We start from the raw sequence: 26,141 nt of genomic DNA on the forward strand, positions 1-26,141 counted from the left end.
ACTGTAAACGTGTCACCAATCTTCTGAAATCTTCTATATATGTAATTGCTTGTTATAATCTAGAATCATGTCGCTTTGTGTGCTTTGTGTGTTTTACGTTTTCGTTGCAAAAGGTCGCCGTCCAATGCTACGTCATATTTACGCGTCGGTGTTGTTGTTGCTATCAGCGGCCGCCAGCGTTTGAATTTGGTGAGTGCACTAAATTAGATCGTTTTAAAGTAATATAATAACCGGTGTTTAAAGTAGCTGTAAGATGCTACCCAAATTTTAATATTTTAGCAGATTTGTTTCTCGTCTGATGTGAATGAATTGCGTTCGTATTCCCCTAAAATACAGTCGTGTTTTGATTTGTGGCTAGCGGGCTAATTAGCTTATAGGCTAGCAAGCACTAGTGAAACGAGCAAAAATAACTACTAAAGTTAGTTAAAACCCAGTTTAAGATTACCATACCAGTGTTTGCTTAAAGCTTATATTCTCTGTAGTGTAGCGGTTGCCATCATGGTGGCATTTCCAAGTTCCCTGACGGAGGAAGAAGAGGCACTGCAAAAGAAATATGCTAAACTAAAGAAAAAGGTGAGTAACCTTAGGGATACTGTGACATCATGTGACTGCAGAGGACTACACTGAATTGAGTCTCAACACTTTGTGCATGTATGTTTTTGTCACTGTCTTTGTAGAAAAAAGCATTGCTTGCCTTGAAGAAGCAGAGTTCAACCAACCAGACAAACCAGAGTGGCTTAAAACGCAGTATGTAAAATTGACTCACTTGAAACATCATTACACAATTGTATGTTTAGGAAGTTGTGTTTTCTCAGCGAACAAACACACATTAACTCATTTTAATTCTGTTTTTTTTTTTGGTAACAAATGTAGTATGTTGTCACAAATACGAAAATAAAGAGAAATCATACACTTTAACCAAAAATTCCAGCAAAAAACTTACGTAACTTGTCTGCATATTTGTAAACTGTCTTGTCCTTACACAGATTGATAATTTAAAGTTGAAATATTCAGGCATGTTGAAGTGACCCATTTATCTAATAAAAAGGGACTTTACACTGAAAAAATGTAAATGTAGCCAATAGTGCACAAAAAGTATTTTTTTTAAGCTGTTCAACTGAAAAATTCTCACCAATTCATGTGTGTGACTTGTTACTGACTGAGGATTTCTTGTCTAGGGTCCCACTTACGATCTTTCCAATATAGTGCATATTTGGTCCATTCTGTCGTAGAATTACCATGGGTTGAAAAATAAATGTTAAAAAGAATGTAAAGAATTTAATAAAATATGATAAAAATACATTTGTGCAATTATATTTTTGTTCACTCCAGTTATTAATTATTCATCGAACTGCCTTGACTTATTTAAACATTTGGCATGCTTTTGTTCACTTTACACTTCTCTTTGTCACAGCACTGTCGGACCAGCCTGTCGTTGACACTGCAACAGCCACAGAGCAAGCAAAAATGCTCATTAAGTCGGGGGCCATCAGTGCTATTAAATCTGAGAACAAGAACTCTGGCTTCAAACGATCTCGAATGCTGGAAATCAAACTCAAGGTGGGATGTCATTAGTATCACATTAACCATATCTTTCAACATTATTTTCTGGTTAGGATATGACCAGGTAGTGGAGTGAAGTGTATGACTGATTAATGATATGTTGATATGGAATCTGGTACATGCTTGACAGACACAAAGAGAAAGCCTAAAAGCACTGGAGCATTTGGTGATTGAACATTTTAAAAGTTCACTGGTTGATGGTTAAACTTTTTTCTTGCTTTGTTATGTTTGTTCATTTGGTTTGTTTTTGCTCTACATTTCTGACAGGACCCTGAAAAAGGCCCAGTTCCTGCTTTCTTACCATTCCAAAGGAGCGTCTCTACAGATGAAGACCAACCTGAGGTATAGCAGAGATTAAAAGCCTGATATACGATGGCCACTGTGTGGCATTTGGCATCTCTCCTTTAATATACATAAGTTTGTTTTTATTTTACAGTTTTCTACATATCTGAAATGTATGGCTGTGGCAGATTTTTAATTATTGTTTTGTGTTACCTCTAGTCTGGAAAGAGAGCCCACAGGAAATCTCTGTATGAGAGGTAATATCTAAAACCACAGTGATGAAGCAAAGCAGCACGTTTAATATGCTGACAGTGTTTATTTGAGAGTAATTTCCTTGTGCGCTCCTGCAGCTTCGTCAGTTCCAGCGACAGATACCGGGACGAGGACGATGGAGGTGGCATGTCGTCCAGCCGTGACATGGACAGAGACAGAGAGCGAGAGCGTGACCGAGACCTGGATAGAGAGCGGGACAGAGATCGAGAAAGAGACAGAGACAGACAGCGGGACAGGGAAAGAGACAGAGGCAGGGACAGGGACAGAGACAGGGACCGGGAGCGAGAAAGAGACAGAGACCGAAGCAGAGACAGAGATCGAGACCGGGACCGGGACCGGGACAGAGACAGAGATGGACCATTCAGACGTGAGTAACCATTTTCTGTTGGTCGCTGTGTTGAATAAATTTATATACAGTTGTGTCTCGATAATCCAACACTAAATGTAAAACCTTCTTTTATGTCGGATAACAAGGCTGTTGGATGGGGCGCCCGCATAGCTTGTCGGGTAGGGCGGGCGACCCATGTATAGGGGCTTTAATCCCCGACGCAGCGGCTGTGGTTCGATTCCAGCCAGCGGCTCATTTGCTGCATGTCATTCCCCCACTCTCCTCCCCACGTTTCTCTGTCTATCTTCACTGTCACTGTCATTAAAGGCGGAAAAAAGCCCAAAAAATATCTTTAAAAAAAAATAAAAAAGGCTGTCGGATTGTCAAGACAGAGGTAGAGATACAAGTCGGGGCTTGATGCTTGAAGGGTAATTTGTTGTTAATATTTATTGTTTATAGTTCTAATAACTAGTGTATTGTTAGAACACTACGCATCGTGGCATGTTCCGGCCAATTCCACCCCGACGGAGCGCACCCCCGGGCTGGAACTGGCCAGAACACACAGGCAGTATTTGGCTGCTGATGCTGGTTTAGTTATCGGTCACAGTTCTGTTTCCACCATTGGTGGTGGCGGGCAAGATATGCTCCACCGTTGCCATCCATGTTTACTTCCGCAAACACTGAGCATGCTTGCTGCGTGTGACGTCATTTTATCCTCTTCTGCGCATGTGGGACACGTTTGGGTCATATGAAGTTCACACAGCAGATCACATACAAGTCGCATTTAATTGGAAATGTGAACAAACTCGCAAAAATCGGATTTCACAAAAAAATCCAAATTGAGCATTAAGTCCTGCAGTCTGAACGTAGCCAATCTGTCCGATTGTTAAGTCAGGTATTACGCCGTTATCCTTATTTGTGACATAAAATGTCATGTCGGAGTCGGAATCCAAGGCTGTCAGTAAGTTAAGGCTTTTTTTAATGGCTTCCATTCGTTTTTCCTAAAAACCTGTGGGATAGCAAGGTTTTCGGATTGTTAAGGGTCGGATTATCAAGTCACAACTGTACTTTGTATTGAGGTAAACTTAAAGCCGAACGTTGGCTTGAAACATGTAGGCAGTTTCATCCCTCCTCTTTAGATATGTGGAGGGCTATAATACAATAATTACCGTAGATGTTGTAATGAAGATCTGGATTGATGGTCAGTGCTTGCTTTCTTACTCTAATTGTCCATGTCTGTATGATTTTAAGATTTCCAAGGTTACTTATTGTAGATGTTATCTATAGATGTCACAAGATCTGAGTCAAATGAAATCTTGGGGTTCCCACATTTCAGTCATTACTTCAGAGCTGCACAGTTGAGAACCTCACGGATGAAGGATCACACATAAACCCGTGTGCCTAGTATAAAAAAGAAACTATGATTTGTGCCCCTTCAGGTGTCATTTTTTTTAGTTTCCTAAAAGTTGCTCAAATGTAAAAGTGCACAGAGGTTCCTTTTTAACATTTTTTGGAAATCCATGCAAATATCGTCGGCTCGTCTAGGTGAATATCATCTGTAGCTAGTAAAGGTTATCGTAAAAGCTTTTTACTATCACATATAGAATAGAATACAATGCTTTTGTTGTCATCATACACAACGTACAACGAAATTAAAAGACAACTCCAGTGGTGCAAAAGTATAAAAGTACAAGTATAAAAAAACAAATAAGAATATATACATATATTTACAAAAGGAACCAGTAGGAAGTATATACAGTTAGCCAAACGGTAGAATATATATAGAAGGAGGCTTCAAAAAGTGGTCTAAACATGCACATAGATATTTAAATCTGTTATTCCACATTAATCAGCTCCAACAGAGAAGAAGGGAGTTTGTACTGCATTTTTCAGATGCTCAGGAGGAATTCAGAAAATGTTAAAGACAAGGTAAAAAAAAAAAAAAAGTAACTGTCTTCAGAATTTTTGTCCACGAGCCCAACAAACCAATACTACAAAAACAAGAAAGATGGAAGCTGAGACAAACACAAATATATTATTAGATACCTGAAGCAAAGTATGTAGAGAGAAACATTTGAAGAGAATATAAATGGAGGTTAACAACAAAATACTTCAGGGTCCCACAGGTAACATTAGGGCAAAGTGGTCCCCGACTGTGTGTGTCAATTCAGTGTTCTTAATTTAGCACCAAATCACAACACAAGTAATCTCAAGTCACTTTGCATTTGTAAGATCGAGACAGCTATAGTTTAACTTACAATATCATATAGAGAAACCTGAAAATTACCCCTTAAGCATTAGTTAGTGACAGTGCAGAGGAAAAACTTCAGTTTCACAGCAAGAAACCTCCAGCAGGACCATACTCAGGCTGTGACTGATTGCTGTAGACGAGAGTGAAAAGAGGAAAGACAAGCAGGGAAAAGATCATAAACCTGCATCTCAAAAGCCAGAGATACCTGCAGAAAAGTGTAGGAAGAGAGGACAGACAGGAAAAAGCTACAGGAGAGAGAAGACACAAAGTTAATGACATGCAATTGTGGTATAAATTCATGGAGAATGAAACAAGAGCATCAATACAGGTGCTTAGTGCATTATGAGAAGTCCTCCAGCAATTTAGGCCCACAGCAGCATAACTAACTGATGATTTAGAGTCACCTGAGTCAGCCCTAACTATAAGCTTTATCAAAAAGAAAAGTTTTAAGCCTAATCTTAAACGTAGAGCGGGTGTCTGCCTCCTGAATCCTAACTGGGAGCAGAGGAGCCTGATAACTGGAGAATCTACCTCCTATTCTGCTTTTGGAAACCCTAGAAACCAGAAGTAGGCCAGCAGTCTAAGGATGAGGTGCTCTGTTGGGACAATATGGTGCTTTGAGGTCTTTAAGATAAGATGGAGCTTGGTCATGAAGGGTTTCATACGTTAGGCAAAGTATTTTAAATTATCTTTTGGTTTTACAGGGAGCCAGTGAGGAGAAACTAATATTGGAGAAATCTGATCTCCTGCTAGTTTCCGTCTGTACTCACTGCAGCATTTTGGATTTGCTGGAGGCTCTTTGGAGAGCTTTTTGGATGCAGTTAAAGAGGTTTTCTGCTGTGATATTCTCAAAGATCCAAAAATAGTCCTGCTGGTGTAGTTCCACAAGGCTTTGAGGAAAGATCTTTGCTACAAATCCTATTAGGGGCTGCTGTAAAGTGTATTAAAGTTGGGTGTTTGAAACCTGAGCCCCAGTATATAACATATAGATCCAAAAAAGTATGGAAACTGTAAGAGATGAGACAAATAACAGATGTAGGAAGACATCAGAAGACCTATAATGCCTTTTTATTGCTATGTCGTTACTTATTCTGTGCCATTTAGTAACACTGATGGAATATTTCTCTGCCACTATACTCGAATTTTCTTTGAAGTTTCTGTAATGTTTCTATGTTGGGGTCAAAGCCTGCTGATGAAATGTTAATTGTTTATCTCCTTTGTTTTTACCATCAGGGTCAGACTCATACCCAGAGCGGCGAGGCGTGCGAAAGGGGAACACGGTGTACGTTTACGGTTCTGGGCTTGTTGAGGACAGCCTGCGCTCTGCCTTCTCTCAGCACGGAAACATCATTGACCTCTCCATGGACAACCCACGCAAGTACGGAGCCGTTAAACAAAGCCCTGTGCACGTATTGGCCCTTTCCACCTGTTGTTCTGATTGTCTGCACAACAATACGGCACTCCACAGTGTAATTAAATACCGTTCTATTCCCTCCTGCCTCCCGTCCTCTTTCCAGTTGTGCTTTTATCACATTTGAGAAGATGGAGTCTGCTGACCAGGCTGTGGCTGAGGTTTGTACATTCCTGTATGTAGTTAAACTCACAATAATATACAGTGGGGCAAAAAAGTATTTAGTCAACCACTGATTGTGCAAGTTCTTCTACTTAGAAAGATGAGAGGGGTCTGTAATTTTCATCATCTTCAACTATGAGAGATAAAATGAGAAAAAAAAAATCCAGGAACCCATATTGTGGCATTTTTAAGGATTTTTTTTGTAAATTATGTTGGAAAATAAGTATTTGGTCAATAACAAAAGTCCAACTCAATACTTTGTAACATAATCTCTGTTGGCAATGACAGAGGTCAATTGTTTCCTGTAAGTCTTCACCAGGTTTGCACACACCGTAGCTGGTATTGTGGCCCTTTCCTCCAAGCAGATCTTCTCTAGAGCAGTGATGTTTTGGGGCTGTCACTAGGCAACACAGACTTTCAACTCCCTCCACAAATTTTCGATGGGGTTGAGGTCTGGAGAATGGCTAGACCACTCCAGGACCTTGAAATGCTTTTTACGGAGCCACTCCTTCGTTGCCCGAGCAGTGTGTTTGGGATCATTGTCATGCTGGAAGACCTAGCCATGTTGCTACTTCAATGCGCTCACTGATGGAAGGAGGTTTTGGCTTAAAATCTCACGATACATGGCCCCGTTCATTCTTCCCTTAACATCGATCAGTTGTCCTGTCCCCTTTGCAGAAAAACAGCCCCAAAGCATGATGTTTCCACCCCCATGCTTCCCAGTAGGTATGGTGTTCTTGGGATGCAACTCAGCATTCTTCTTCCTCCAAACATGATGAGTTGAGTTTTTACCAAAAAGTTCTATTTTGATTTCATCTGACCACATGATATTCTCCCAATCCTCTTCTGGATCATCCATATGCTCTCTGGCAAACTTCAGACGGGCCTGGACATGTGCTGGCTTAAGCAGGGGGACACTCCTGGCACTGCAGGATTTAAGTCCCTCTCGGCATAGTGAATTACTGATGCTAGCCTTTGTTACTTTGGTCCCAGCTCTCTGCAGGTCATTCATCAGGTCCCTCTGTGTAGTTCTGGGATTTTTGCTCATCGTTCTCATAATCATTTTGACCCCACGGGATGAGATCTTGCGTGGAGCCCCAGATCGAGGGAGATTATCAATGGTCTTGTATGTCTTCCATTTTCTTACAATTGCTCCCACAGTTGATATATTCACACCAACCTGCTTGCCTATTGTAGATTCACTCTTCCCAGCCTGGTGCAGGTCTACAATTTTCTTCCTGGTGTCCTTTGACAGCTCTTTGGTCTTGGCCATGGTTGAGTTTGGAGTCTGACTGTTTGAAGCTGTGGACAGGTGTCTTTTACGCAGATAACAAGTTCAAACAGGTGCCATTAATACAGGTAACGAGTGGAGGACAGAAGAGCTTCGGTCTGTGAGAGTCAGAAATCTTGCTTGTTTGTGGGTGACCAAATACTTATTTTCCACCATAATTTACAAGTAAATTCTTAGGTTCCTGGATTTTTTTTCTCATTTTGTGTCTCATAGTTAAAGTGTACCTATGATGAAAATTACAGACCTCTCTCATCTTTCTAAGTAGAGGAACTTGCACAATCAGTGGCTGACTAAATACTTTTTTGCCCCACTGTAAGTGATCGTCTTCCAAAGCATCCCAACAAAACAGATGATTGACGATATATAAAATACAACACATGTAATTCAAGACACAGTTGATTGTTAAAGTAGTGAAACAGTAATTAGAAATAAATTCATAAACGTATTGAATGCTTAATTTACAGACTTTCAGAGTTATTTAATGTCTATTTACAGAAATGGTACAATAGTTGTATAAATGTTTCTACTTTCTTTTATGTTAAGGTGTTAAAATTTCAGACTGTATTGCCACGAGTTTGTTAAGTATTATAAAAGATTTAATGATCAGAATATTAAAACTTGGTACAGCTTAACATAGGATTTCTTATAGTATTACTACTTTTTGCTGCCATATCTGTTTTCCAGGTTTTTAGTACCACAGCGCCATGTGTATTTACCTTTTTATAATTGATTAGTTAGTGAATTTGGTCAAAACCAGAAAATATAAGTTGAAAATTAAAAATTTTATGTGTGAGATAATACCTTCAAATTTTCTTAAGTTAAGCATTTTAATTCATTGTTTTTTGATAATTAGCAGGCTAATGCAGATGTTATGGTGCTTAATTAGAAATTGATTGTCAGTTTTGTGTCCACTTCACTGCCAAAATTATACACTTTTTTTGTGCTTTGTTGTCTGTCTCTAAGTGTAACCCTGCGATAGACTGGCGACCTGTCCAGGGTGTCCCCTGCCTTTACCCTAAATCAGCTGGGATAGGCTCCAGCCCCCCGCGACCCTAGTGAGGATTAAGCGGTGTATAGATAATGGATGGATGGTTGTGCTCAAACAAATTTTTGCTGTAATAAATCAACCAGCTCTTCTCCCTAATGTATTACTAACTGTAGTTTCTAGGATGCTTTGCTTATGTAGACGAAGCAGACTAGAAGTCTAAACTGTTCTTGCTGTTTCTGTCTTGCAGCTGAATGGAAGCACGGTGGGAGACATTCACATCAAAGTCAGCATTGCCAGGAAGCAGCCGATGCTGGATGCTGCCACTGGCAAATCTGTGTGGGCTTCACTGGGTAAACATGGCGCTCTTATTGTTTGTTTAGACACCGATCAAGCTGCCTGTGTGTCGGCATAGCGTGGATTAACCTTCTCCATGGTTTCTCTCTTTCACAGCTGTGCAGAACAGCACTAAAGGCTCCTACAGGGACAAGAGGAACCAAGTGGTGTACAGTGAAGATTTCCTGTGATGACGAGTTCCTTTCTTTGTGTTTTTGCTTTTAAGACTGCTTAAATTGTATGGATAAGTAGGAACATTTCTGTTGTCTTTTTTGAATCAGTAGTTGGAATGTGATGCTACGTGTGGCAGCTTTGCTCATGAAACTAGAGATTTGTTTTGTGGAGCTCAATAAATACTATTTGTGCTTTGTTACCTTGAGTGTAGTCTGACTCACGAGATGCAGGCTGTGGGTACAAGGCTGCTATTGGCATTGGCACCCATTTCAGGCTTCTTCGTCCTTCCTTTCTGCTACATGCACATTACCGCTGTCAAAATCCTCCTACCTACTTGACAAACCAGCAATAACCTCCCAGCTAGCAAACTACCACACAAAAACTTCAAAGTTTGCGTAGTAAGGCAGCCCCCCAGGTTCTTTTTTCTGAGGGATTATCAATTTTTGTAAGCAAATGTTCCACCAAAACAATTCCACCTGTCACTGTATTGAGGGAACATCGAAGCAGCATCCATCACTTAGCTGCGCCAAAAATGATAGTAGATAAATTAAAGAAATACAAACAAGCCAGAGCGTTTTTTCTCGCCCTATAGAAAAATGATAGTGTGATCTAGCCAAGTGGGAATTACACAGAAAAGCAGGTAAGTAGATGAAGCATTAATTATGCAGTTCATGTGTGCTACAACCAAAATTGGCAGTCCAGTACAGAAGACAAGACCAGTTCCCAGTTTACCAACTCCAACATTCACAGCCTTAAGACAGTGGTGAAAGAGTATTTAAACTGTTATTACCTGTATCGTATAATTAGTATCAATCCCTGAGAAGAGAAATGTAGTCTTTCAAAAATGATCCAATTTGTAAAAAGGAGAAATGACAGTATATATTGTAAATTGTTTGCAGCCTAAAACGCTCTTAAAACTTCATTTAGACAATAAAAAAATAATAAAGCTTAATATTTGCCTAATCGTACAGGAGAAAAGTAGTACAAGTATCATATCACAAAAACACTATGTAAAAATAAAAGGACCCAAATACCTCCAGTGCATTGAAGAAATGTTATTAACTAGACACAAAAATCCTTTAACTGTTGCATTTCTTTGTATAAACTGTTCTTGTTTTATTCACCATGTTTTAAAAGTATCCAAATGTATTGCACCATGTGTGCAACTGTAAAGTATGTGGTGATAATATCTTCTTATCTAGATCCATTCCTCGAGAACGTCTAAGTACAAAAAAGGTGTGAAAAAGCAACAGTTTCTGGTGGTGCATGCAGTATTTATGTGTGTTATAAGACATTTTGTGAGAAGAGAGAGACGTCATGCATGGGTGACAAAGCCTCCCCCCCGAATGTTCACACTTTCAGACTTTATTTCCTGAACAATGTTTTGCAACAGAGGAATAAGTCACATCAGACCTTCACATATTTTACACATCTTCATCAAAAGCATATTGAGAGATGTTTCTCAGGCTCAGTCTGAGGTCCAATCAGGCAACATATGTGGAAACGCCTGTGCACAAGAACTAACACACAGGCAACTAAGCAGAGAGGACACTTTTCGATTCTTTTATTTACAGTTCTGAGTCAAACTGTTCTTAAGATGTTAAAATCAAGCCTTTAAGTTGACACAGTCGGAGAAACACAGCTGTAAATATTAAAAATAAGTATGATTAAATTGTACTTATTGGCTTTGGTTTCAGGGTCTTGGTATCTTTCATATTGATTCAGCTTACAGGGGCAACAATTAAATAGAGCCATCAATAATGTTAACACCTCTGTTTTCCTTCTATGACAAGTCAGTAAGTCACTAAAAAATGGCCTGATGTCTCAGTCATTTCAAAAGCAGCCATTGTTTAGTATTCACATTTTTATGCAAAAACCTAACACATTTCATTTATAAGAGCTCTTATGTTGGCAGTCAGAGAATTTAAAGGCATCACAGTCATTTTTAGCGCTTTCCTAATATCCACATTGGGACCCTACAGACTGATCACTGGACTGCTTGTCCAAATCTAACTGAAGTAAACTGTCAAACCTGAAGAGCTTCAGGTCTTACGACGCTTTGGTCTATGACACTTGTTCAGTAACCAGACATTCTTGCTCCTCCTCTCGTATCCTCCCAGCTGTTCCGTTCGCCCGCTCCCTCTCCTCCTGCTCATGTAGGGAGTTCTGCCCCGTGGTTTTACCATGTTGCTCCTTCAGGTGGCGTCGTAAGGCCGGCTTGTGGGCGAAGCGGGCGTGGCAGTATGCGCAACGGTGCGGCCGCTCGCCACTGTGGAGGTTCATGTGGTCTATCAGGGTGGATTTCTGAGTGAAAGTCTTGTAGCACAGGGGGCACTGGTGCGTTTTGCCGGCTCCTTGGTGCACAGCCATGTGTCGGGTGAGGTTGACCGAGTGGTGGAAGTGTTTGCCGCAGCAGGGACAGGCGTACAGCAGGTGAGTGGAGCGGGAGTGGACGGCCAGGGAGTGGGCTGATGGGAAAGTCATGCCGCAGTGCTCACAGATTACTGGGCCGACTACACTGGAAGTAGACCCCACCACAGCGACGGACTCGTCCCCTCCCTCGTTTGCTCCAACAGCGTTTAACCCTGAACCCCCTTCACCTGCACTGCAACTAGAGTCCTCCAGGGAAAACTGGTTCAAACTGTTTGCTGCCATTGGTGAGACCTTTTCCCCAGAAGCATCGCCCATGCCGAAGTCTAACTGTGGAAGTTCAACGGACACGTAACCTGCTGTCTTAAGTCCTTCTTGGCTGAAGTCCAGCCCAAAACCCCCTCCCAATCCCGCAGCTGTGAGGTACCATAAATCCTGATGCGCAGCCAAGGCAGAAGGTCTTTTCTCCTGAGATGACACCCACCTTCTCCTTTTAAAACCTCTCCCCCTGCCCTTTCCTCTGCCCCGGCCCATCTTAGAGTCCGACAGTCTGCGCCTGAAAGCACGGAGAGTCTCGGCTGAAAGTCCTCCAGAGCTGAGATCTTCTACGGGGTTGAAGTCGTATTCACCGCCTTCTCCAATCAAAACTCCTTCTGTCTCTGGGTAACAAGCATCCTGAGGCCCATCAGCGTGAGCTCCTTTGTCTCTCTCTCTGTCTCTGTTCATCTGCTCTTCCTCAGAGATGTAAACTCTGAACACGTCGTAGTCCTCCTGTCTGGCCTCGTCCTCCTCATCTGATCCAGGAACCTGAAACACAATTGAGGAGTAAGTCAAGTGGTTACAGCTGCAACTAAAGATATCGGAAATCTGTAGAAATGTCCATCAAAACACCAATGCGCTGTCTTTAAATTGCTTAGACAAAAATGTAAAAAAAAAATTTTTTTAAATTAAACAAACGAACACATTAAATAGAGAAAAATGACATTCAAAAATTTTTTAATTACAATTTAAGCAAACGTTTGGCATTTTTTGCTTCTAAAATATCCGTTTATCTTTTCAGGACTTAAAATGTAATCTCATAAGCCTGCAGATGTTATGGTCCGACCAGTGTTTTCAAAGACGTACAACAACAGTAAACACGGAATTCATTATTTTTTGTCTGAAAGTATCTTGCCTGTGTCGCTCTTCGGTTCTCTTTCAGCTTCTCAACGGCACTTAATTTGTCAAACTTCATTACTCACAAACAACCAATGCCAGGAAATATTTCATCAAAAATCTTTAGCTTATTAAATATTCCGTCTAAATGATAGGATGAAACAACGACTAGTTTATATCACTTACAAGACTAAGTCGGTATTGTCAGCTAATAGGCAAATCATTTTATGAGCCAAAACTGCACCTTGATACATGGATCATCCAGCACAGGACTGTCATGGGGCTGACTGCTGCCCTGAGCAGAGATATCATCGTTGTTCTCCTCTGCTGAGCGTACAGCTGGACTGTGTGGCTGCGCAGGTGAAGGTCGGCTCTGGGGAGGCGACCCAACAGAATGCATGCTGCCGCTGATGATCACCGGTCTGGCCTGGCTCTCCTCTGCAGCCATCTACAAGAAGAAATAAGAAAACAGATGATGGCATTGCTCAAAACCTATGAATACTGCAAGCTATGAGAGTGCTGATAAAGTGTTACTGTGTGTACATTGTGTGAGTACAGGACGTTCAGTTGGTAATTACTTTCATAATAAAACACAAAAATGATATCACAGATAACTACTTAGGATAAAAATGGACTACAGTGTCCTGTTTGTTAAATTTTTTTCACTCAAAACATTGATTACATTCTACGTGATAAATGAAAGACTCATGCAACTAGAAAACTCCTGAGAAGAAGCATTTGAATAGTATTTCCTGACACTGTACAACATATCCATCCACTAGAGAAGGTACAAGCTTTGAGGGCTGACCTTTGGTAGACCGGGATTCTTCAGCTGCACATATTTCTCGAGCGCTCCTCTGCAGCGCGCCACGATGTGCTCCATCTGAAGGTAACTGGCAGTAGTCAGGTAGTTGACAATCTCCTCTGGGTTGAACTGCAGGATGCCGGTGTAGCACGACTGAAGCAGGTCGCACACCACTGAGGAGCTGTACAGCATCGACACCTGAATTAAAACATGGAACAAAGAATCAAAAGAAATTTTACTTGGCATAAGAGCATGAACGAAATTCATTTGCAGTGTGAGCTTTTGGGTGCTGATGGTCACCAACCTGAAGCTTGGGTGACGGGTTGAGGAGGAACTGGTCCCGCAGGAAGGGTGAGCAGGCAGCCAGCACGACCTTGTGTCCCCTGAATATCTGGTTGTTGCTGGCAATGATGGTGATGTCACAGAAATGCTGGCGATACCTCAGCGAGTTCATGTGCTTCAGGGTTTTGTCCCCGTGGCCCGGTAACCGGAAACACACTATCTCCATTTTGTCTGAGGAGAAACAATGATATGTGTGGTGAGCAATTCTACAAATTGAGCATCCATTACAAATAACTCAATAAGCTCGGCTCCAACAGAGAAGATCAAAAAACAGGCACAAAATACAAAATGATGAGGCTAAATAAAAGCCACTTGAAAACTGTGCTCAATATCTGTTATATTATGGCTGCCTGACTTCAAACAGACAGACATTTGGGATCAAAGACAGTATAAGCTCCTTTGTAGCCCTACTTGAACTTAAGATTGCACCGCAGCAGAGCTGACAATGCAGTCAGGCAGGTTTTTTTGGGTGCAGTTAAAATCTAGCCCAATTCTCAGAGCACATGCCATGACTGTAAACTCGTTTTTCTTTCTGTATAGAATTAACCATTAAGCGTTTCTTTTCTATATACTGAACACATACACCGATTAATCCTCACTAGGGTCGCGGGGGGCTGGAGCCTGTCCCAGCTGACTTAGCGTGAAGGCAGGGGACACCCTGGACAGTGTATTACAGGGCTACACAGAGAGACAAACAAGCACACTCACATTCACACCTACAGACAATTTAGAGTCACTAATTAACCTCAGCATGTTTTTGGGCTGTAGGAGGAAGCTGGAGACCCCGGTGAGAACCCACGCTGCACAGGGAGAACATGTAAACTCCACACAGAAAGATCCCAGGCGTCCTTGCCGGGACATGAACCGGGGATCTTCGAGTTGTGAGGCGACGGTGCTCTGAACACACATGTTCAGTATATATTTTCAGGTGACAATTGACACCAAACAGCTGCTCTAGCTGAAGAACTCAGAAAATCACGCTGTTCCAGGGGTCAAGATGCAACAAATGTGGAATGTAATACTGGTATAAAGGTCCAATAATGGCAAGTGTAACATTAACACATGTTTGGTAGGTTCCCAGAAAATACTTCGGAACAGGAATCAGGTGTCAGCCAGGTCAAATTTTAAATCAGCCTCAAAGAATGATAGGAGCACAAAACTAAAAAGGTTCAGCTTAGTCATCTGACACTAAAATAATATGGCAAGCCATCTGACAGTCAATTTGTTTTTTCAATATTTTTTTTAAGCCAAAAAGCCAAGAATTTTCTGATTTCAGCTCCTCGAGTGTGAGCATTTGCTTCTATTTGTCATATATGATACTAAACCAAACAAATCATAGTTTTTGATTACTAGCCAGAAAAAAAGCAGGAACTTGAAGTTGTCAGCTTTGGAGTTTTCCACTTTGTTCTGACATTTTACGATAAAACCATTCACTGAGAAAATAATCGGCATATTAACAGCGCAGTTAGTCTTCCTGGAGCATCTTTCACTTGTTTCAATATAAGCAAACAACATCTAAAATATTGATCATCTAGCTGGAATAGAAGCTTGTGGATGAAGATTGACCTGAATGGAACTAACACAAATCAAATATTTTACCCAGTATATCAAGACAACTGTCACAGTTTACAATAAATGTATAATCTAAACTGTGCTATGGGTAAGTGACTTACAGAAATCACCAGTAATGCTGATGTATTGAATAAACTGAAAGAACAAGTCCTGTCTTTCGATTCAGGTTGAACAAGGGAGTGAATTAAATACAGGGGAGTTTATCACTTGTAATAACGACAAAGAAAAGCTATAATATCAGCTTTCTGCACTTATATGTTATATTGTCGTATTACAGTGTAACAACACCTACTGTCACGTTACATGCTAATTACAACGACAGTTTTAAATTGAGGAACATTGGAAAGTTAGGTTAGCTAACATGTTAAGGCATAAAAAAAGCTATTAAAGGGTATGTGTTCAGACAGTAGTAGAGTCTATAACAAAACTATGACATTTGGTCGACAGGTGTGATTACCTTCAAAGGCTGAAATCCATCAAAACACAGAATTTGTCCTCCTTTTTGTGGAGCCCAGCTAGCTAACCGACTTGACTGAATGTTAGCTAACGTTAGCCCCCTAACTAACAGCTAGTTAGCTCGCCCACTTGTATCGCCTGTGGTTTCTGCTTGTAACCAAAAACGCGAACAAAAGCTGCCCGTCAAAGTTTACCGTTGCTCACCTTCGCCTCTCTCTCCGTTGGATGTCTTTGTGAGCTCTCTTAAAAAAATCAAACAATTCGGGCTCGGTTTAACGGCTCAACCGAGGTGATGCTAGTCGTCCATTGGTGTCTGTTCATCCCTCCAGCCGCCGTTCGCTACTACCTCGATTTCTGTTTACTTTTCGGCCTTTTTTGGAGGAAGCACATCTCGTGACAACAAACACAAGCCGCTGGTGTGTCGCCGCCGAGCTGACTTTGAATCGGTTTCCGTGCGAAGTTTATCCTCGGTGCCGCTGGTCAATACGGAGCACGCACGCTGATTTCCGATCAGCGATGCTCAAATCAATTGACGCGGGGGGCGGGCCTCCAGCAGTGACGCAGCACGTTCAAATGCGTTGACGCTCGCTGGGAAACATGTCGGCGTCTGAGACAACGACAAAGGTAGCAAACCCACCGTAAAACGCCATGCTAGCGACATTTACCTGTGTTTATCCGCTTGTAAACACATTAGCGTGCTTAGCAAAACCGTGCCACCGAGGCTGCTGCCTGCCACCTTGCAAATATCTATTTTTATCGATTATTACAGCTCCTTATTGCAAGCTGAGCTACACTGCTAGCAACGTTAGCCTGTCTGTTTTATGTTAATTGAAGGATTGTTTTAATGTTGGTGAAGTTTTGCAGATTTTTTTGCACTCTTTGAGTATTTAACTCCTCTATGCATCCATTATATTGCGTTGCTTTTACCGTATTTGTATTCATTAGTCGTATTTTAGACCGGTTGTAAAGCAAATGTTGAGACCAAGTGGTCTTTTTGCACTCGGGATACTAATTAGTTATTCCCAGCGAGGATTTTAAGCATGCAGTGTATGAAATCTAGCTTTCCCTTCCTTTTTTTTATTTTTTACATTTTTACGACTATTGTCGGGGTATGGGTCCTGCTTTGATTTGGCATGAATGGGCTGATTGACTGATGGCGGCAGTTGACGTAACAACAGGAAAGGTCAGCTATTGGTTGAGAGGCTTATTTTGAAGAGGCGAATGCGGAAGGGTTTTACTTAAATGCCCCAAACACTATTTCTGTTGGTTATAACCGCAAAAAGCACGACACAAAAATTGTCGTGTGTGTGTCTGTGTCTGGTGATTGGATGTAATATCAAAAAGATGAGGTCTAATGAAACCCTATACAGTTAATTGCGTCCAAGGTTTTTTGATTAGGATTCTGATTGTCAATCGACATCAGAAATACTTTATTTTTTCCCCGAGGAGAAAGTCTTTACACACAGGGAAAGTCACGTTTTGCTTGTGATATGTGGTATTTATACACAATGACAAAATCAGAACCACTAAGTTAGAATGTCTACCTGCCAGGAAACATGTGATCAACAGCACTATGGTCTTGAATATTGTTTTTCCATCACAACACACAGTGCATTCATATATGCTTTAAAACTCACTACTTGTGAATTAATAATGCTGCAACTAAGGACTATTTTGTAGCCCTATTAATTTGTTATCTGTTAATCAGTTATTTTCTCAATTAATCCATTAGTGGTTTGATCTGTAAAATACCAGAAAATTGTGAAAAAGGTATACCACTTTGGCCCAAATCCCAAAACAATGCTTTTAAATATCTTTGAGCATTTTAGCACAAAAGAATTTAAGTTGAGTATACATGCTAATTTTTCATTATTTGATAAAACACTTTTGTAATATTCAATTCAATTCAATTCAATTTTGTTTGTATAGCGCATATTTACAACAACAGTCATCTCATAGCGCTTCACAAAGGCAGAGACAGAAACACCCAACAATCCAAAACATCTGGATTCCCTATAAGCTTAAATATTAAATATTCGCCTTTATATCGAGGAAAAACACAACTTTTCATTATGAAATTGTGATGTTTTTACACACGTCATGATAAAATGCTGGCAGTCGAGATATCTTTTCATAATTGGGAAGGTTGTACAATATTGGATGCTTGATGGTGGGGTATGGTGTGACTTAAAAGTTGTGAAAAATATGTGCTTAGTGCAAAACAACCCAAAGATATTCAGTTTACTGTCATATAGGACTAAAGGAATTAGAAAAATATTTACATTTAAGAGGCTGGAGTCAAAGAACTTTTTTTTTCACAAACACCCAACCTGGTGTAACACAAACACAAAGATGTTTCCAGGTCAGTTTTTAGTTGATAAACATTTTAGTATGGTTCACCTCGGAAGTGCTGGGTTTTCTGAGCATATTTCACAATATGCCTTTAAAAGCAGTTGGACAAAACACCTGAATAGAAAAAGACTAGAAAGCCATATAAAAGCATATGGCAAAAGTATTCTCTGCACTGCTGAAAAGATAAAATATCAAAAGTTATAGTATCGAGCCATTTTACCAAGTTGTTCACTTTATCTTAGGCTGTTCATACCTTGTTGCGCGGGATGCAAAACTGCAGGAAATTATAGTTTACACATTTCACTAAGAGTGAAAAGATGTCAGTAAAAAGGAATATAAGGTGTGTGAGCTTTAAAGTTTCATTTTAGTGTGAGTGATACATTTGCAATCCCATGAACTGCTGGATAATAGTCCAAAATTCTGAGTTGCAGTTATATTTTTTTCACTTGTATGTTGTTCTTTCTGACAGGAGCGCTCTGAAAAACATGTCTCAAAAACACCAGCAGAGTCATTGGCTGGACAAAGTCAAAAAAAAGAAGGCAAGTGTCCATCTTGTTTATTCAAATCTTTGGAAATTGTTCATTTCAGGTGCTCAAATTTACAGAATTCCTGAGTGATTTTGATTTCCACCTCATGTCGGTACTGTTTTTAAAAACTAATGCTGAACTCTGAATGTTTCTCAGATAATGCAGCCGCCACCACATCTGCTGCAGCAGACCAGACGGAGTCTATGGGTAGTATACCATCGATGTTGTCGTCTCAGCAGCCTGGGAAGGATGGCTCCAGAGCTGGAGAGGAGGGAGAGAAACGGTCCTCTGCCGCGTCCACACCGAACAAAACTGCTGCAGGTAGGATTCTGATACAGCTAGCTTTCACTGACTCTCTAGTTGAGTTGACTTGTTTAATCTGATCTCAAATAATAGGAGGGTGAGCTTTTTTGATCCTGAAATCGTCAGTTGACACCTGTAAAATGTGAAAGAACGTTTGAAAATCTGGGTAATAGCTAAAAGTTGCTCAAGGTTTAATACAGTAATGCATCACCTAAAATGATTTAGTATAATTACAGGAACAAATGAGATCAAGGCTGAGAACTGGTGAAATGATTTCTCATGTTAGTGGCATTTTGGACCATTATTTCTTTATTTTCTTCAAAGTTTGCTTTTAGGAGATTAAACATGATTTGTAAAAACTGACATTACTTTTCACAAAATGAATCTTGTACTAATTACAGATAAGTTTTTAAAAAACGTAGTTGTTTTTCATTCGCATTAATTGCTTTTTTTCCTTTTTACAGGACACTCAGTAAAGTCGCTATCATCAATGTCGTCCTCTGCATTGTCCTCCTCTCCTTCTACATCTTCAGCGTTGTCCCCTGGCCGGGCCAAGATGAGTGTTTCTGGGCCCGGTAGCAGTAAATCTGTCCTGCCACTTGCTCCATCATCCTCCTCTTCCTCCTCTGCAACAGCTGCTTCTTCTTCTCCGTCTGTTTCCCCTGCACCACCCAAGATCCACCGGGCCCGCAAGACCATGAACAGGCCTCCGCCTGCGCAGGTGAGGAAGAAGTTAGTTCCATTTGGCATAAACGGAATCAAATCTGGACCTCAATCTTGACTTTATGCCTGCATTTGGTCAGGTTTTTTTAATTCTTGATTTTTCTCAATCATTTGCACCACTAACCGTTTCTATTCCAAAGATGAGTCACGTTGAGGCGCCTGTTGCATCAGGATCCTCTACCTGCCTTTCCTCTGACTCTGAAACAGGTTTGTAGAAAACTCACACTTACTAATGTTTGCTTTTGTACATTAATGAAACTGAGTAAGAGAGAGCTAGAGTGCTTTGTTTAATTGAAGTCTGTCATGTTTCCAGTAGCTGCAAAGAGGAGGAGACTGGGTCATTTATCAGAAAACACACCTGAGAAGTGTGAAAACATTCCAGACAATGCTCAGAATGTGGTAAGACAGTGTTTCTGCAGATATGTAATTTACTGAACAGTTTCAGTTCTTGTTGTGGTCTCTTGTTAATGTTGTCATGTTTGTTTTTATTTCTTTTTAAAACCCAGGAAGGAAAGTTATTCCATAAAAAGGTGGAGCTTGTTTCCAAAACTGCATCAATGAAGAGCAACACCTGTGTGGGGAAGTCACAGGGGGAAGCAGACGAGAAAATTCAGGTTTCTAGTCCGTCCACGCGAGATTTAGAAAAGGTGTGAGGCTTTGATTTGCTCATTGTCCATTAAAGTGATTTAATATCAGTGAACATAATGCTACAGCATTTGTATAAGCAGCATGTGTTTGTTGTTTTATATAAAACAGTGAGAGATCGTAATTTATCTGTTGTTAAGCTTGTGTTACTGTTCTTTTATAGTTTGAAGATGGTGGAGAAGGAAGGCAGAGAGCAAAAGACATAGAGGGGTCAGTTAACATATCAGATCATGTGAGTGATTCTACCTATCTTATTTGCTTTATTCTTTATTTCTCATTTAGCACTGATTTTTAAATTCACCTTTTAACACTTCCTCTGTAGATCCCATTCCTGCCAACTAGTCTGTTAGCAGTTTGAGCCTGCAGCTGTTGTATCATCTGGTACTTCAAGACTTTTCAAAGTCCTGACTTTGATCCTAATCCATAACTAACAACAAGTCAACCCGGACCTTCCTGTTTCTTGTCTTTGACTACAATACATTATGTAGTGTAAATTTTCTCTAATTAATTTTCTGTTGATATATAAATATTTTGTGACGCTGAATAAACAGTGCAGCCGGATCTTGCCCCAAGATGAATGTGTTTTTAACAAGGCTTATTTCCCTGTTATTGACAACATTGTCATGGTGACGCTAACTGCTGGCGAGACTGTTGTGTGCTGTTGCTGCCAAGGTCACGCATTAACGTTACACCAGAGGACTTGCTATCAGCTCCTAATGTTCAGATACAAAATGTGTCTTTTCTAATTCAGTTTGTACAGCCAGTGCAAGGAGTCACACTGATGCAACTGATTTGAAAACAATGCAGTTTGTCCAATTAGACTCTGATGTATTTTCACTATCTTGTCTGTATTAAACACGACTGTATGTTGCGAAAAAGTTATGAGTAGATTAGATGTTATTCTGTTATCAACAATCATTCCAAACCTCAGACCTTGAATACAAATCAGAGGAGGACCCAAGAGTAATAAGTTTGAGAACCATTGTGGTATTTTTTCGAAAGTATCGACTATTTACTACATGACTTACCATTATTTTTGTTTTCAATTTGACAACTCACTCTTGCTGTGCCTGACTGAAAAGAGCGCACCACATGTTGGGTCATCCAGGGATATTTCTCCCCTTTCCAAAATTGAAAAGCATGCTGATGTTCTTTGAAAAAAAACAAATAAAAATCCACTGAACCAACTCTGCAGGTTTCTGAATAAAACTGAGACAAAGAATGATCTGTGCCTACAGAATCATGCTTTTCTTTAAATCTAGACTACCAAAAGTATTATGTGTGTAGTTCAGAAGAATTGAAGAATTGTAAAGCCATCATCATCCTGCATTGTCCATTAATTTGTCCATCACGTGTCTGTTGCCGCTCAGTGGTCATACCAGGAACTTATCTGATGAGCTCTGCTTTGGTTTTTAGGACAAGCAGATAAACTGTGCCAACACAAGAGAGGAATCAAAAACATTTAAATTTGTCCTCAGTTCTCTAAATGTCATTTAAACAACCTTCTGTAGCTCAAAGTAATGGTCAAAAAGATGTGACTGGGTTATATTTATGTACTAGGTGTATAAAAGTGTTGACATAAATACTGTATGATAAGACAAGTACAGTACTCCATATTTAGAGTTCCTCTCGAAAAAACAAAGAAAGTTATGTCTGCATGCAGAGTTGTCACCAAAATTTGTTTTTAAGGCTGGACAAATGACTTAAGTGTATTGTGTTTTGCTGCTTTTCCACCTGTGTTATTGCTATTAAATGCAGAATAATGAGGCAGGAATCATGTAGTGCATGTGCATCCCTGCAAACGTTAAAATCTTTCTTCCGACTAGTGGTCAGAAACTCCACATGATACCTTTTAGCCACTGGGGGGAGGGAAAAATCACACATTTTTAGTTTCAGATGTATATAATTCAGACTTCTTCTTTACAGAGTTTGGAGTCGGAAACACAGAGAGCCATCCACAGTAAATCTTCATGGTTGCCTTCGGATCAGGACGAGAGAAACACAGTTGATGTAGTGGAAACGCTTGGAGGTGAGTGATTTTCTACTGGGTTTTCTAAAACTACGCTTGTCTCCCAGCATGACTGAGAACCCCGGATTTTGTTAGATGTAGTGTGGATTTGTTTGATCAACTGAAACATTTTGAGTTTACCTGCTTTACTAAGATACAGCTACATTCACATAAGCTGGATAAACATCGATGTGTGACTTAAGCCTAAAGCCTCCTCTGTCTGGAAACTAAAGTCAAACCACTGAGGACAAGAAAACCTCATACATATTCACAACTAAATTATGAAAGAGTAGCAATCAGAGAAAAGAAGCAAGAATATATTCAAGGTAGTAAATGTTTACCAAGGACTGTTCAAAAGTACAAAGAATATTGCAAAACTATAAATCTGCCAAAAGCACACTGCTGTCAAAAACAAGTTGTCTGTGCAAGAAAGGTGCTCTGAGGGAGACCACCAGCACAAGGTCTGCAGGAGATGCAGATTTCAAGAGTTAAGAACTTGTAGAAAATTGTTGTTCATCGAACATCTCTGTGGAATCAGACAAAGCTGATGCAGTCTTGTGTAGATGACTGGGGACAAAATGCAGTGTCCAGATGTGCAAAGCTGGCGCAGACCTGTCCACAGAGACTCAGAGCTGTAATTACTGCAGTTATTTCTGCTAAATACTGATTTAAAGGAGTAAATACTCCAGGAAACGACGTCATCTCAGTCATCATGGTGAAAACAAAACCACATGTGCTGGCTGTCAAACTGTCCTCTGTCAACAGGTCAAACTTAGTCTACTTGCAACTGCATTTGCGAATAAAATAAATGGTTTACTACAATCATAATTGGCATTTGAAATGGCCAAAAGCAAAAATGTTTGGGTAAAATGTTCCTGGATACAGACTGTTATGTGTAAGCACTATTGCAAACATGATTCTGAACATCTGCACAGATTCTCCTCTAATGTGGCCCAGAAACTGGTGACACTGGAGTCGTATTAAATCATCAAATGCGTACAGAAATGTAGGTAAAATAAATTTAGGTCTATGGACTAACTGTTAAGCTTTATCAAAGGCAGCACCAAAATGCTTTCCACACAAACCAAGGTGTTTTCCTGCGTTTCGGTGGTTTCTGTCTCTGTTGTGCTTGTTGACAGCTCTCAGCCATAGTCGCCTTCAGTCTGGAGATATTTTGCCTGATGGAAGCTTGTAAAAGAAATCTTTTCCTCCTGCATGTTATGAGACGTGCAGTATAGTGCTTCACAACTTTTAGGCATGATGATGACGAGTTTAAGAGCACAAAAAATTTAAATTTTTTTGCATTTTTGGCCAGTGTCACTGGTTTGTTTTCACCACAGTGAGGGAGTGAGTGACCTAGATGTACAGAAATACCCAGATGATTTTCTATGACTTCCATCTGGGTATTTCTGTATTTCAGGGTTTTTTCTTTTCTGTTGATCAGTGAGAGAAGGCCTGAATACATTATTTACTAAGTATTGTAAGATATTAAAAGCATCGTAAAATGAGTGAAATACTTTTATTGGTGTTGCGTGAAGCATTGTGCATCATTTTCCAGCATGTTTTTCTAACTCTTTCATTTGGTTTGTCTTCAGTAGGAAGATCTGCAGAATACACAGAGGTTCCTTTAGGTGCTCTGGACATTGCTGCTGCTGACAGTCTGACACTTTCTCCTCATGGTGGGTTGAAGATGGATACTGTGTGTTGCTATTTTCTGTGGATTATTTCAGGACACTGAAAAGTCTGAAACCTAAACCAGGAGAAACTGCTGCTAAGGCAGTGCTGAGTGGTTGAGTTGGAGAACTGGAATAATTAGTTGACCAGCAGAAATGATCTGTTTTGATGATGAATTTATCATTTCAGTTCATTTTTCCTCCCCAAAATGTCAACCCTGACCAACTTCAGATTCTCAAATGTGAAAATACGTGTTTTTTCTTTGTTAAAAGTAACAGTGAACTAATTATGTTATGATTTTAATAAATAATTACAGTTATAGTGTCATGAATAATCCTTTTGCAAGTAGATTCAGATAACAAGAAAGCAAACAGTTATTATCTTGATTCACACCTTTTCTGTAAACTCAGATTTAGTTAAAATTAGTGTCAAATTTGCTGATTATCTTCCAAAATAATTGACTGATTGATTTTTCTAAAAAAAACAAAAAAAAAAGCCAGCTAATAGTGGAGAATTGTTTTTGGCTAGCCGACAGTTTTGTTTGCAATCATAAATTGCACAAAAACACAACAACACAACACAACACAAAAGACACCAGGAATGTTTGCAATCAGAGCACGACAGATTCATTCTGATTGATCAGCTAATCATTTCAGCTTTCCTTTATATAAAACACATTAAAGGTTGTTGACCTTGACTAAAATTTTGTCTTTTCTTTGTCTCCTGTAATGTTAAATGTTACATGACAGTCACCTTAAGCAAAACTAATTTAATGACCTTTCAAATGGTCCCTGTGCAGAAGGCAGCGATGCAGGAGACACCGAGCGGCTGGAGGAGCTTCCTCTGTGCAGCTGCAGAATGGAGGCACCTCGCGTCGACAGCACCAGCCAGAGAGCCAGCCGGCAGTGCATGGCCACCGAGAGCATCAATGGAGAGGTTTGTCTCTGTCTTTGCTCTTTGTGGTGACTCTGCTTGATATCGAGTTACATCATTTGCAATTTCGATGGGTATTTTGCTCTGTGGGGGATGAAATATTATCTTTGCAAGATTATCAGAATAGCTGACCAAAGTAGTGGGTTTCAAGATCAAGCATGACTCTGATGTGCTTTGAAAAACGGTGATGGAGGATGGCATGGTGCAGGGGAGAGGGCCTTGTTGTCAACTCAGAAAGAAAGCACTAAGGCAGCGTGACTAGCAGTGTCAATTTGAACATCCTTTGCTCCTCTTCTTGTGACTTCCCACCTGAGATGCAAACACATGAGTCAAGGGCAAGATGTGGAGGGAGGAAGTTTTATCAATCAATCAATCAATCAAATTTAATTTGTATAGCGCTTTTCATGTGCAACAACAACGCAAAGTGCTTTACAACATTTAAAAACAACAAAGCATTTAAAAACTTTAAGCACTTTTAAGAATTTCTTTGTAATAGGACAATGGTATGAAGTTGTTAGCTGTAAAATGAACGTCTTTGCTACATTATGTGGAGGGAGGAGTCGAGAAAACAGACATTTAACAAAAGCTGTGGTCTAAATTACAAACTTTTCTTCTTTTAGTACATCCTGCAGCTGCCCTTTCAACATATGCCCTGCTGCATGCACTGTGTATTCAATTGGGACATACTACTTTATCATAGTATTGCATCTTAAACTTTGACCAACTTTTCATACATACAGTAAAGACCAAAAGTTTGGACACACCTTCTCATTCAAAGAGTTTTCTTTATTTTCATGACTATGAAAATTGATATGATATGATATGATATGATTCACACTGAAGGCATCAAAAATATGAACAACTGAAAATATGTCTTATATTCTAGGTTCTTCAAAGTAGCCACCTTTTGCTTTGATTACTGCTTTGCACACACTCTGCGTTCTCTTGATGAGCTTCAAGAGGTAGTCACCAGAAATGGTCTTCCAACAGTCTTGAAGGAATTTCCAGAGATGCTTAGCACTTGTTGGCCCTTTTGCCTTCACTCTGCGGTCCAGCTCACCCCAAACCATCTCGATTGGGTTCATGTCCGGTAACTGTGGAGGCCAGGTCATCTGGCACAGCACCCCATCACTCTCCTTCTTGGTCAAATAGCCCTTACACAGCCTGGAGGTGTGTTTGGGGTCATTGTCCTGTTGAAAAATAAATGATGGTCCAACTAA

The 26,141-nt window shown here is 40.2% G+C and overlaps 3 protein-coding genes across 4 annotated transcripts in view; 2 read left to right on the forward strand and 1 right to left on the reverse strand.

Moving 5' to 3' along the window:
- Positions 1 to 108: 108 nt before the first annotated feature.
- Positions 109 to 9,255, forward strand: nelfe (negative elongation factor complex member E). The gene is made up of 11 exons (XM_008281121.1): positions 109 to 189; positions 488 to 573; positions 678 to 747; positions 1,415 to 1,560; positions 1,831 to 1,905; positions 2,065 to 2,102; positions 2,196 to 2,485; positions 5,931 to 6,075; positions 6,215 to 6,269; positions 8,797 to 8,899; positions 9,000 to 9,255. The coding sequence occupies exons 2-11, from the start codon at positions 499 to 501 to the stop codon at positions 9,071 to 9,073; spliced, it is 1,071 nt and encodes a 356-aa protein (XP_008279343.1). The 5' UTR covers positions 109 to 189; positions 488 to 498; the 3' UTR covers positions 9,074 to 9,255.
- A 1,148-nt stretch (positions 9,256 to 10,403) lies between these two features.
- LOC103356824 (zinc finger and BTB domain-containing protein 12) lies at positions 10,404 to 16,267 on the reverse strand. Its single transcript, XM_008281122.1, has 5 exons — positions 15,961 to 16,267; positions 13,691 to 13,899; positions 13,390 to 13,584; positions 12,826 to 13,029; positions 10,404 to 12,233 (listed from the first exon to the last, which is right to left on the reverse strand). Exons 2-5 carry the CDS (start codon positions 13,892 to 13,894, stop codon positions 11,121 to 11,123), a joined length of 1,716 nt encoding a protein of 571 aa, XP_008279344.1. The 5' UTR covers positions 13,895 to 13,899; positions 15,961 to 16,267; the 3' UTR covers positions 10,404 to 11,120.
- A 73-nt stretch (positions 16,268 to 16,340) lies between these two features.
- ehmt2 (euchromatic histone-lysine N-methyltransferase 2) overlaps positions 16,341 to 26,141 on the forward strand; it is a 21,663-nt gene continuing 11,862 nt past the window's right edge. The window contains exons 1-11 of one of the 2 annotated variants that reach the window (XM_008281126.1): positions 16,341 to 16,380; positions 18,578 to 18,647; positions 18,792 to 18,956; positions 19,403 to 19,659; positions 19,802 to 19,868; positions 19,975 to 20,060; positions 20,168 to 20,308; positions 20,470 to 20,538; positions 22,233 to 22,335; positions 23,910 to 23,993; positions 24,788 to 24,924. In XM_008281126.1, coding sequence (XP_008279348.1) covers positions 16,354 to 16,380; positions 18,578 to 18,647; positions 18,792 to 18,956; positions 19,403 to 19,659; positions 19,802 to 19,868; positions 19,975 to 20,060; positions 20,168 to 20,308; positions 20,470 to 20,538; positions 22,233 to 22,335; positions 23,910 to 23,993; positions 24,788 to 24,924 — 1,206 coding nt within the window. In that variant the 5' untranslated portion in view covers positions 16,341 to 16,353. The remainder of the gene's footprint in view (positions 16,381 to 18,577; positions 18,648 to 18,791; positions 18,957 to 19,402; positions 19,660 to 19,801; positions 19,869 to 19,974; positions 20,061 to 20,167; positions 20,309 to 20,469; positions 20,539 to 22,232; positions 22,336 to 23,909; positions 23,994 to 24,787; positions 24,925 to 26,141) is intronic. The other variant, XM_008281127.1, reaches the window with a different exon arrangement.

This window comes from Stegastes partitus, unplaced genomic scaffold (assembly GCF_000690725.1).
Source record: "Stegastes partitus isolate 25-593 unplaced genomic scaffold, Stegastes_partitus-1.0.2 Scaffold224, whole genome shotgun sequence".
NCBI lineage: Eukaryota > Metazoa > Chordata > Actinopteri > Pomacentridae > Stegastes > Stegastes partitus.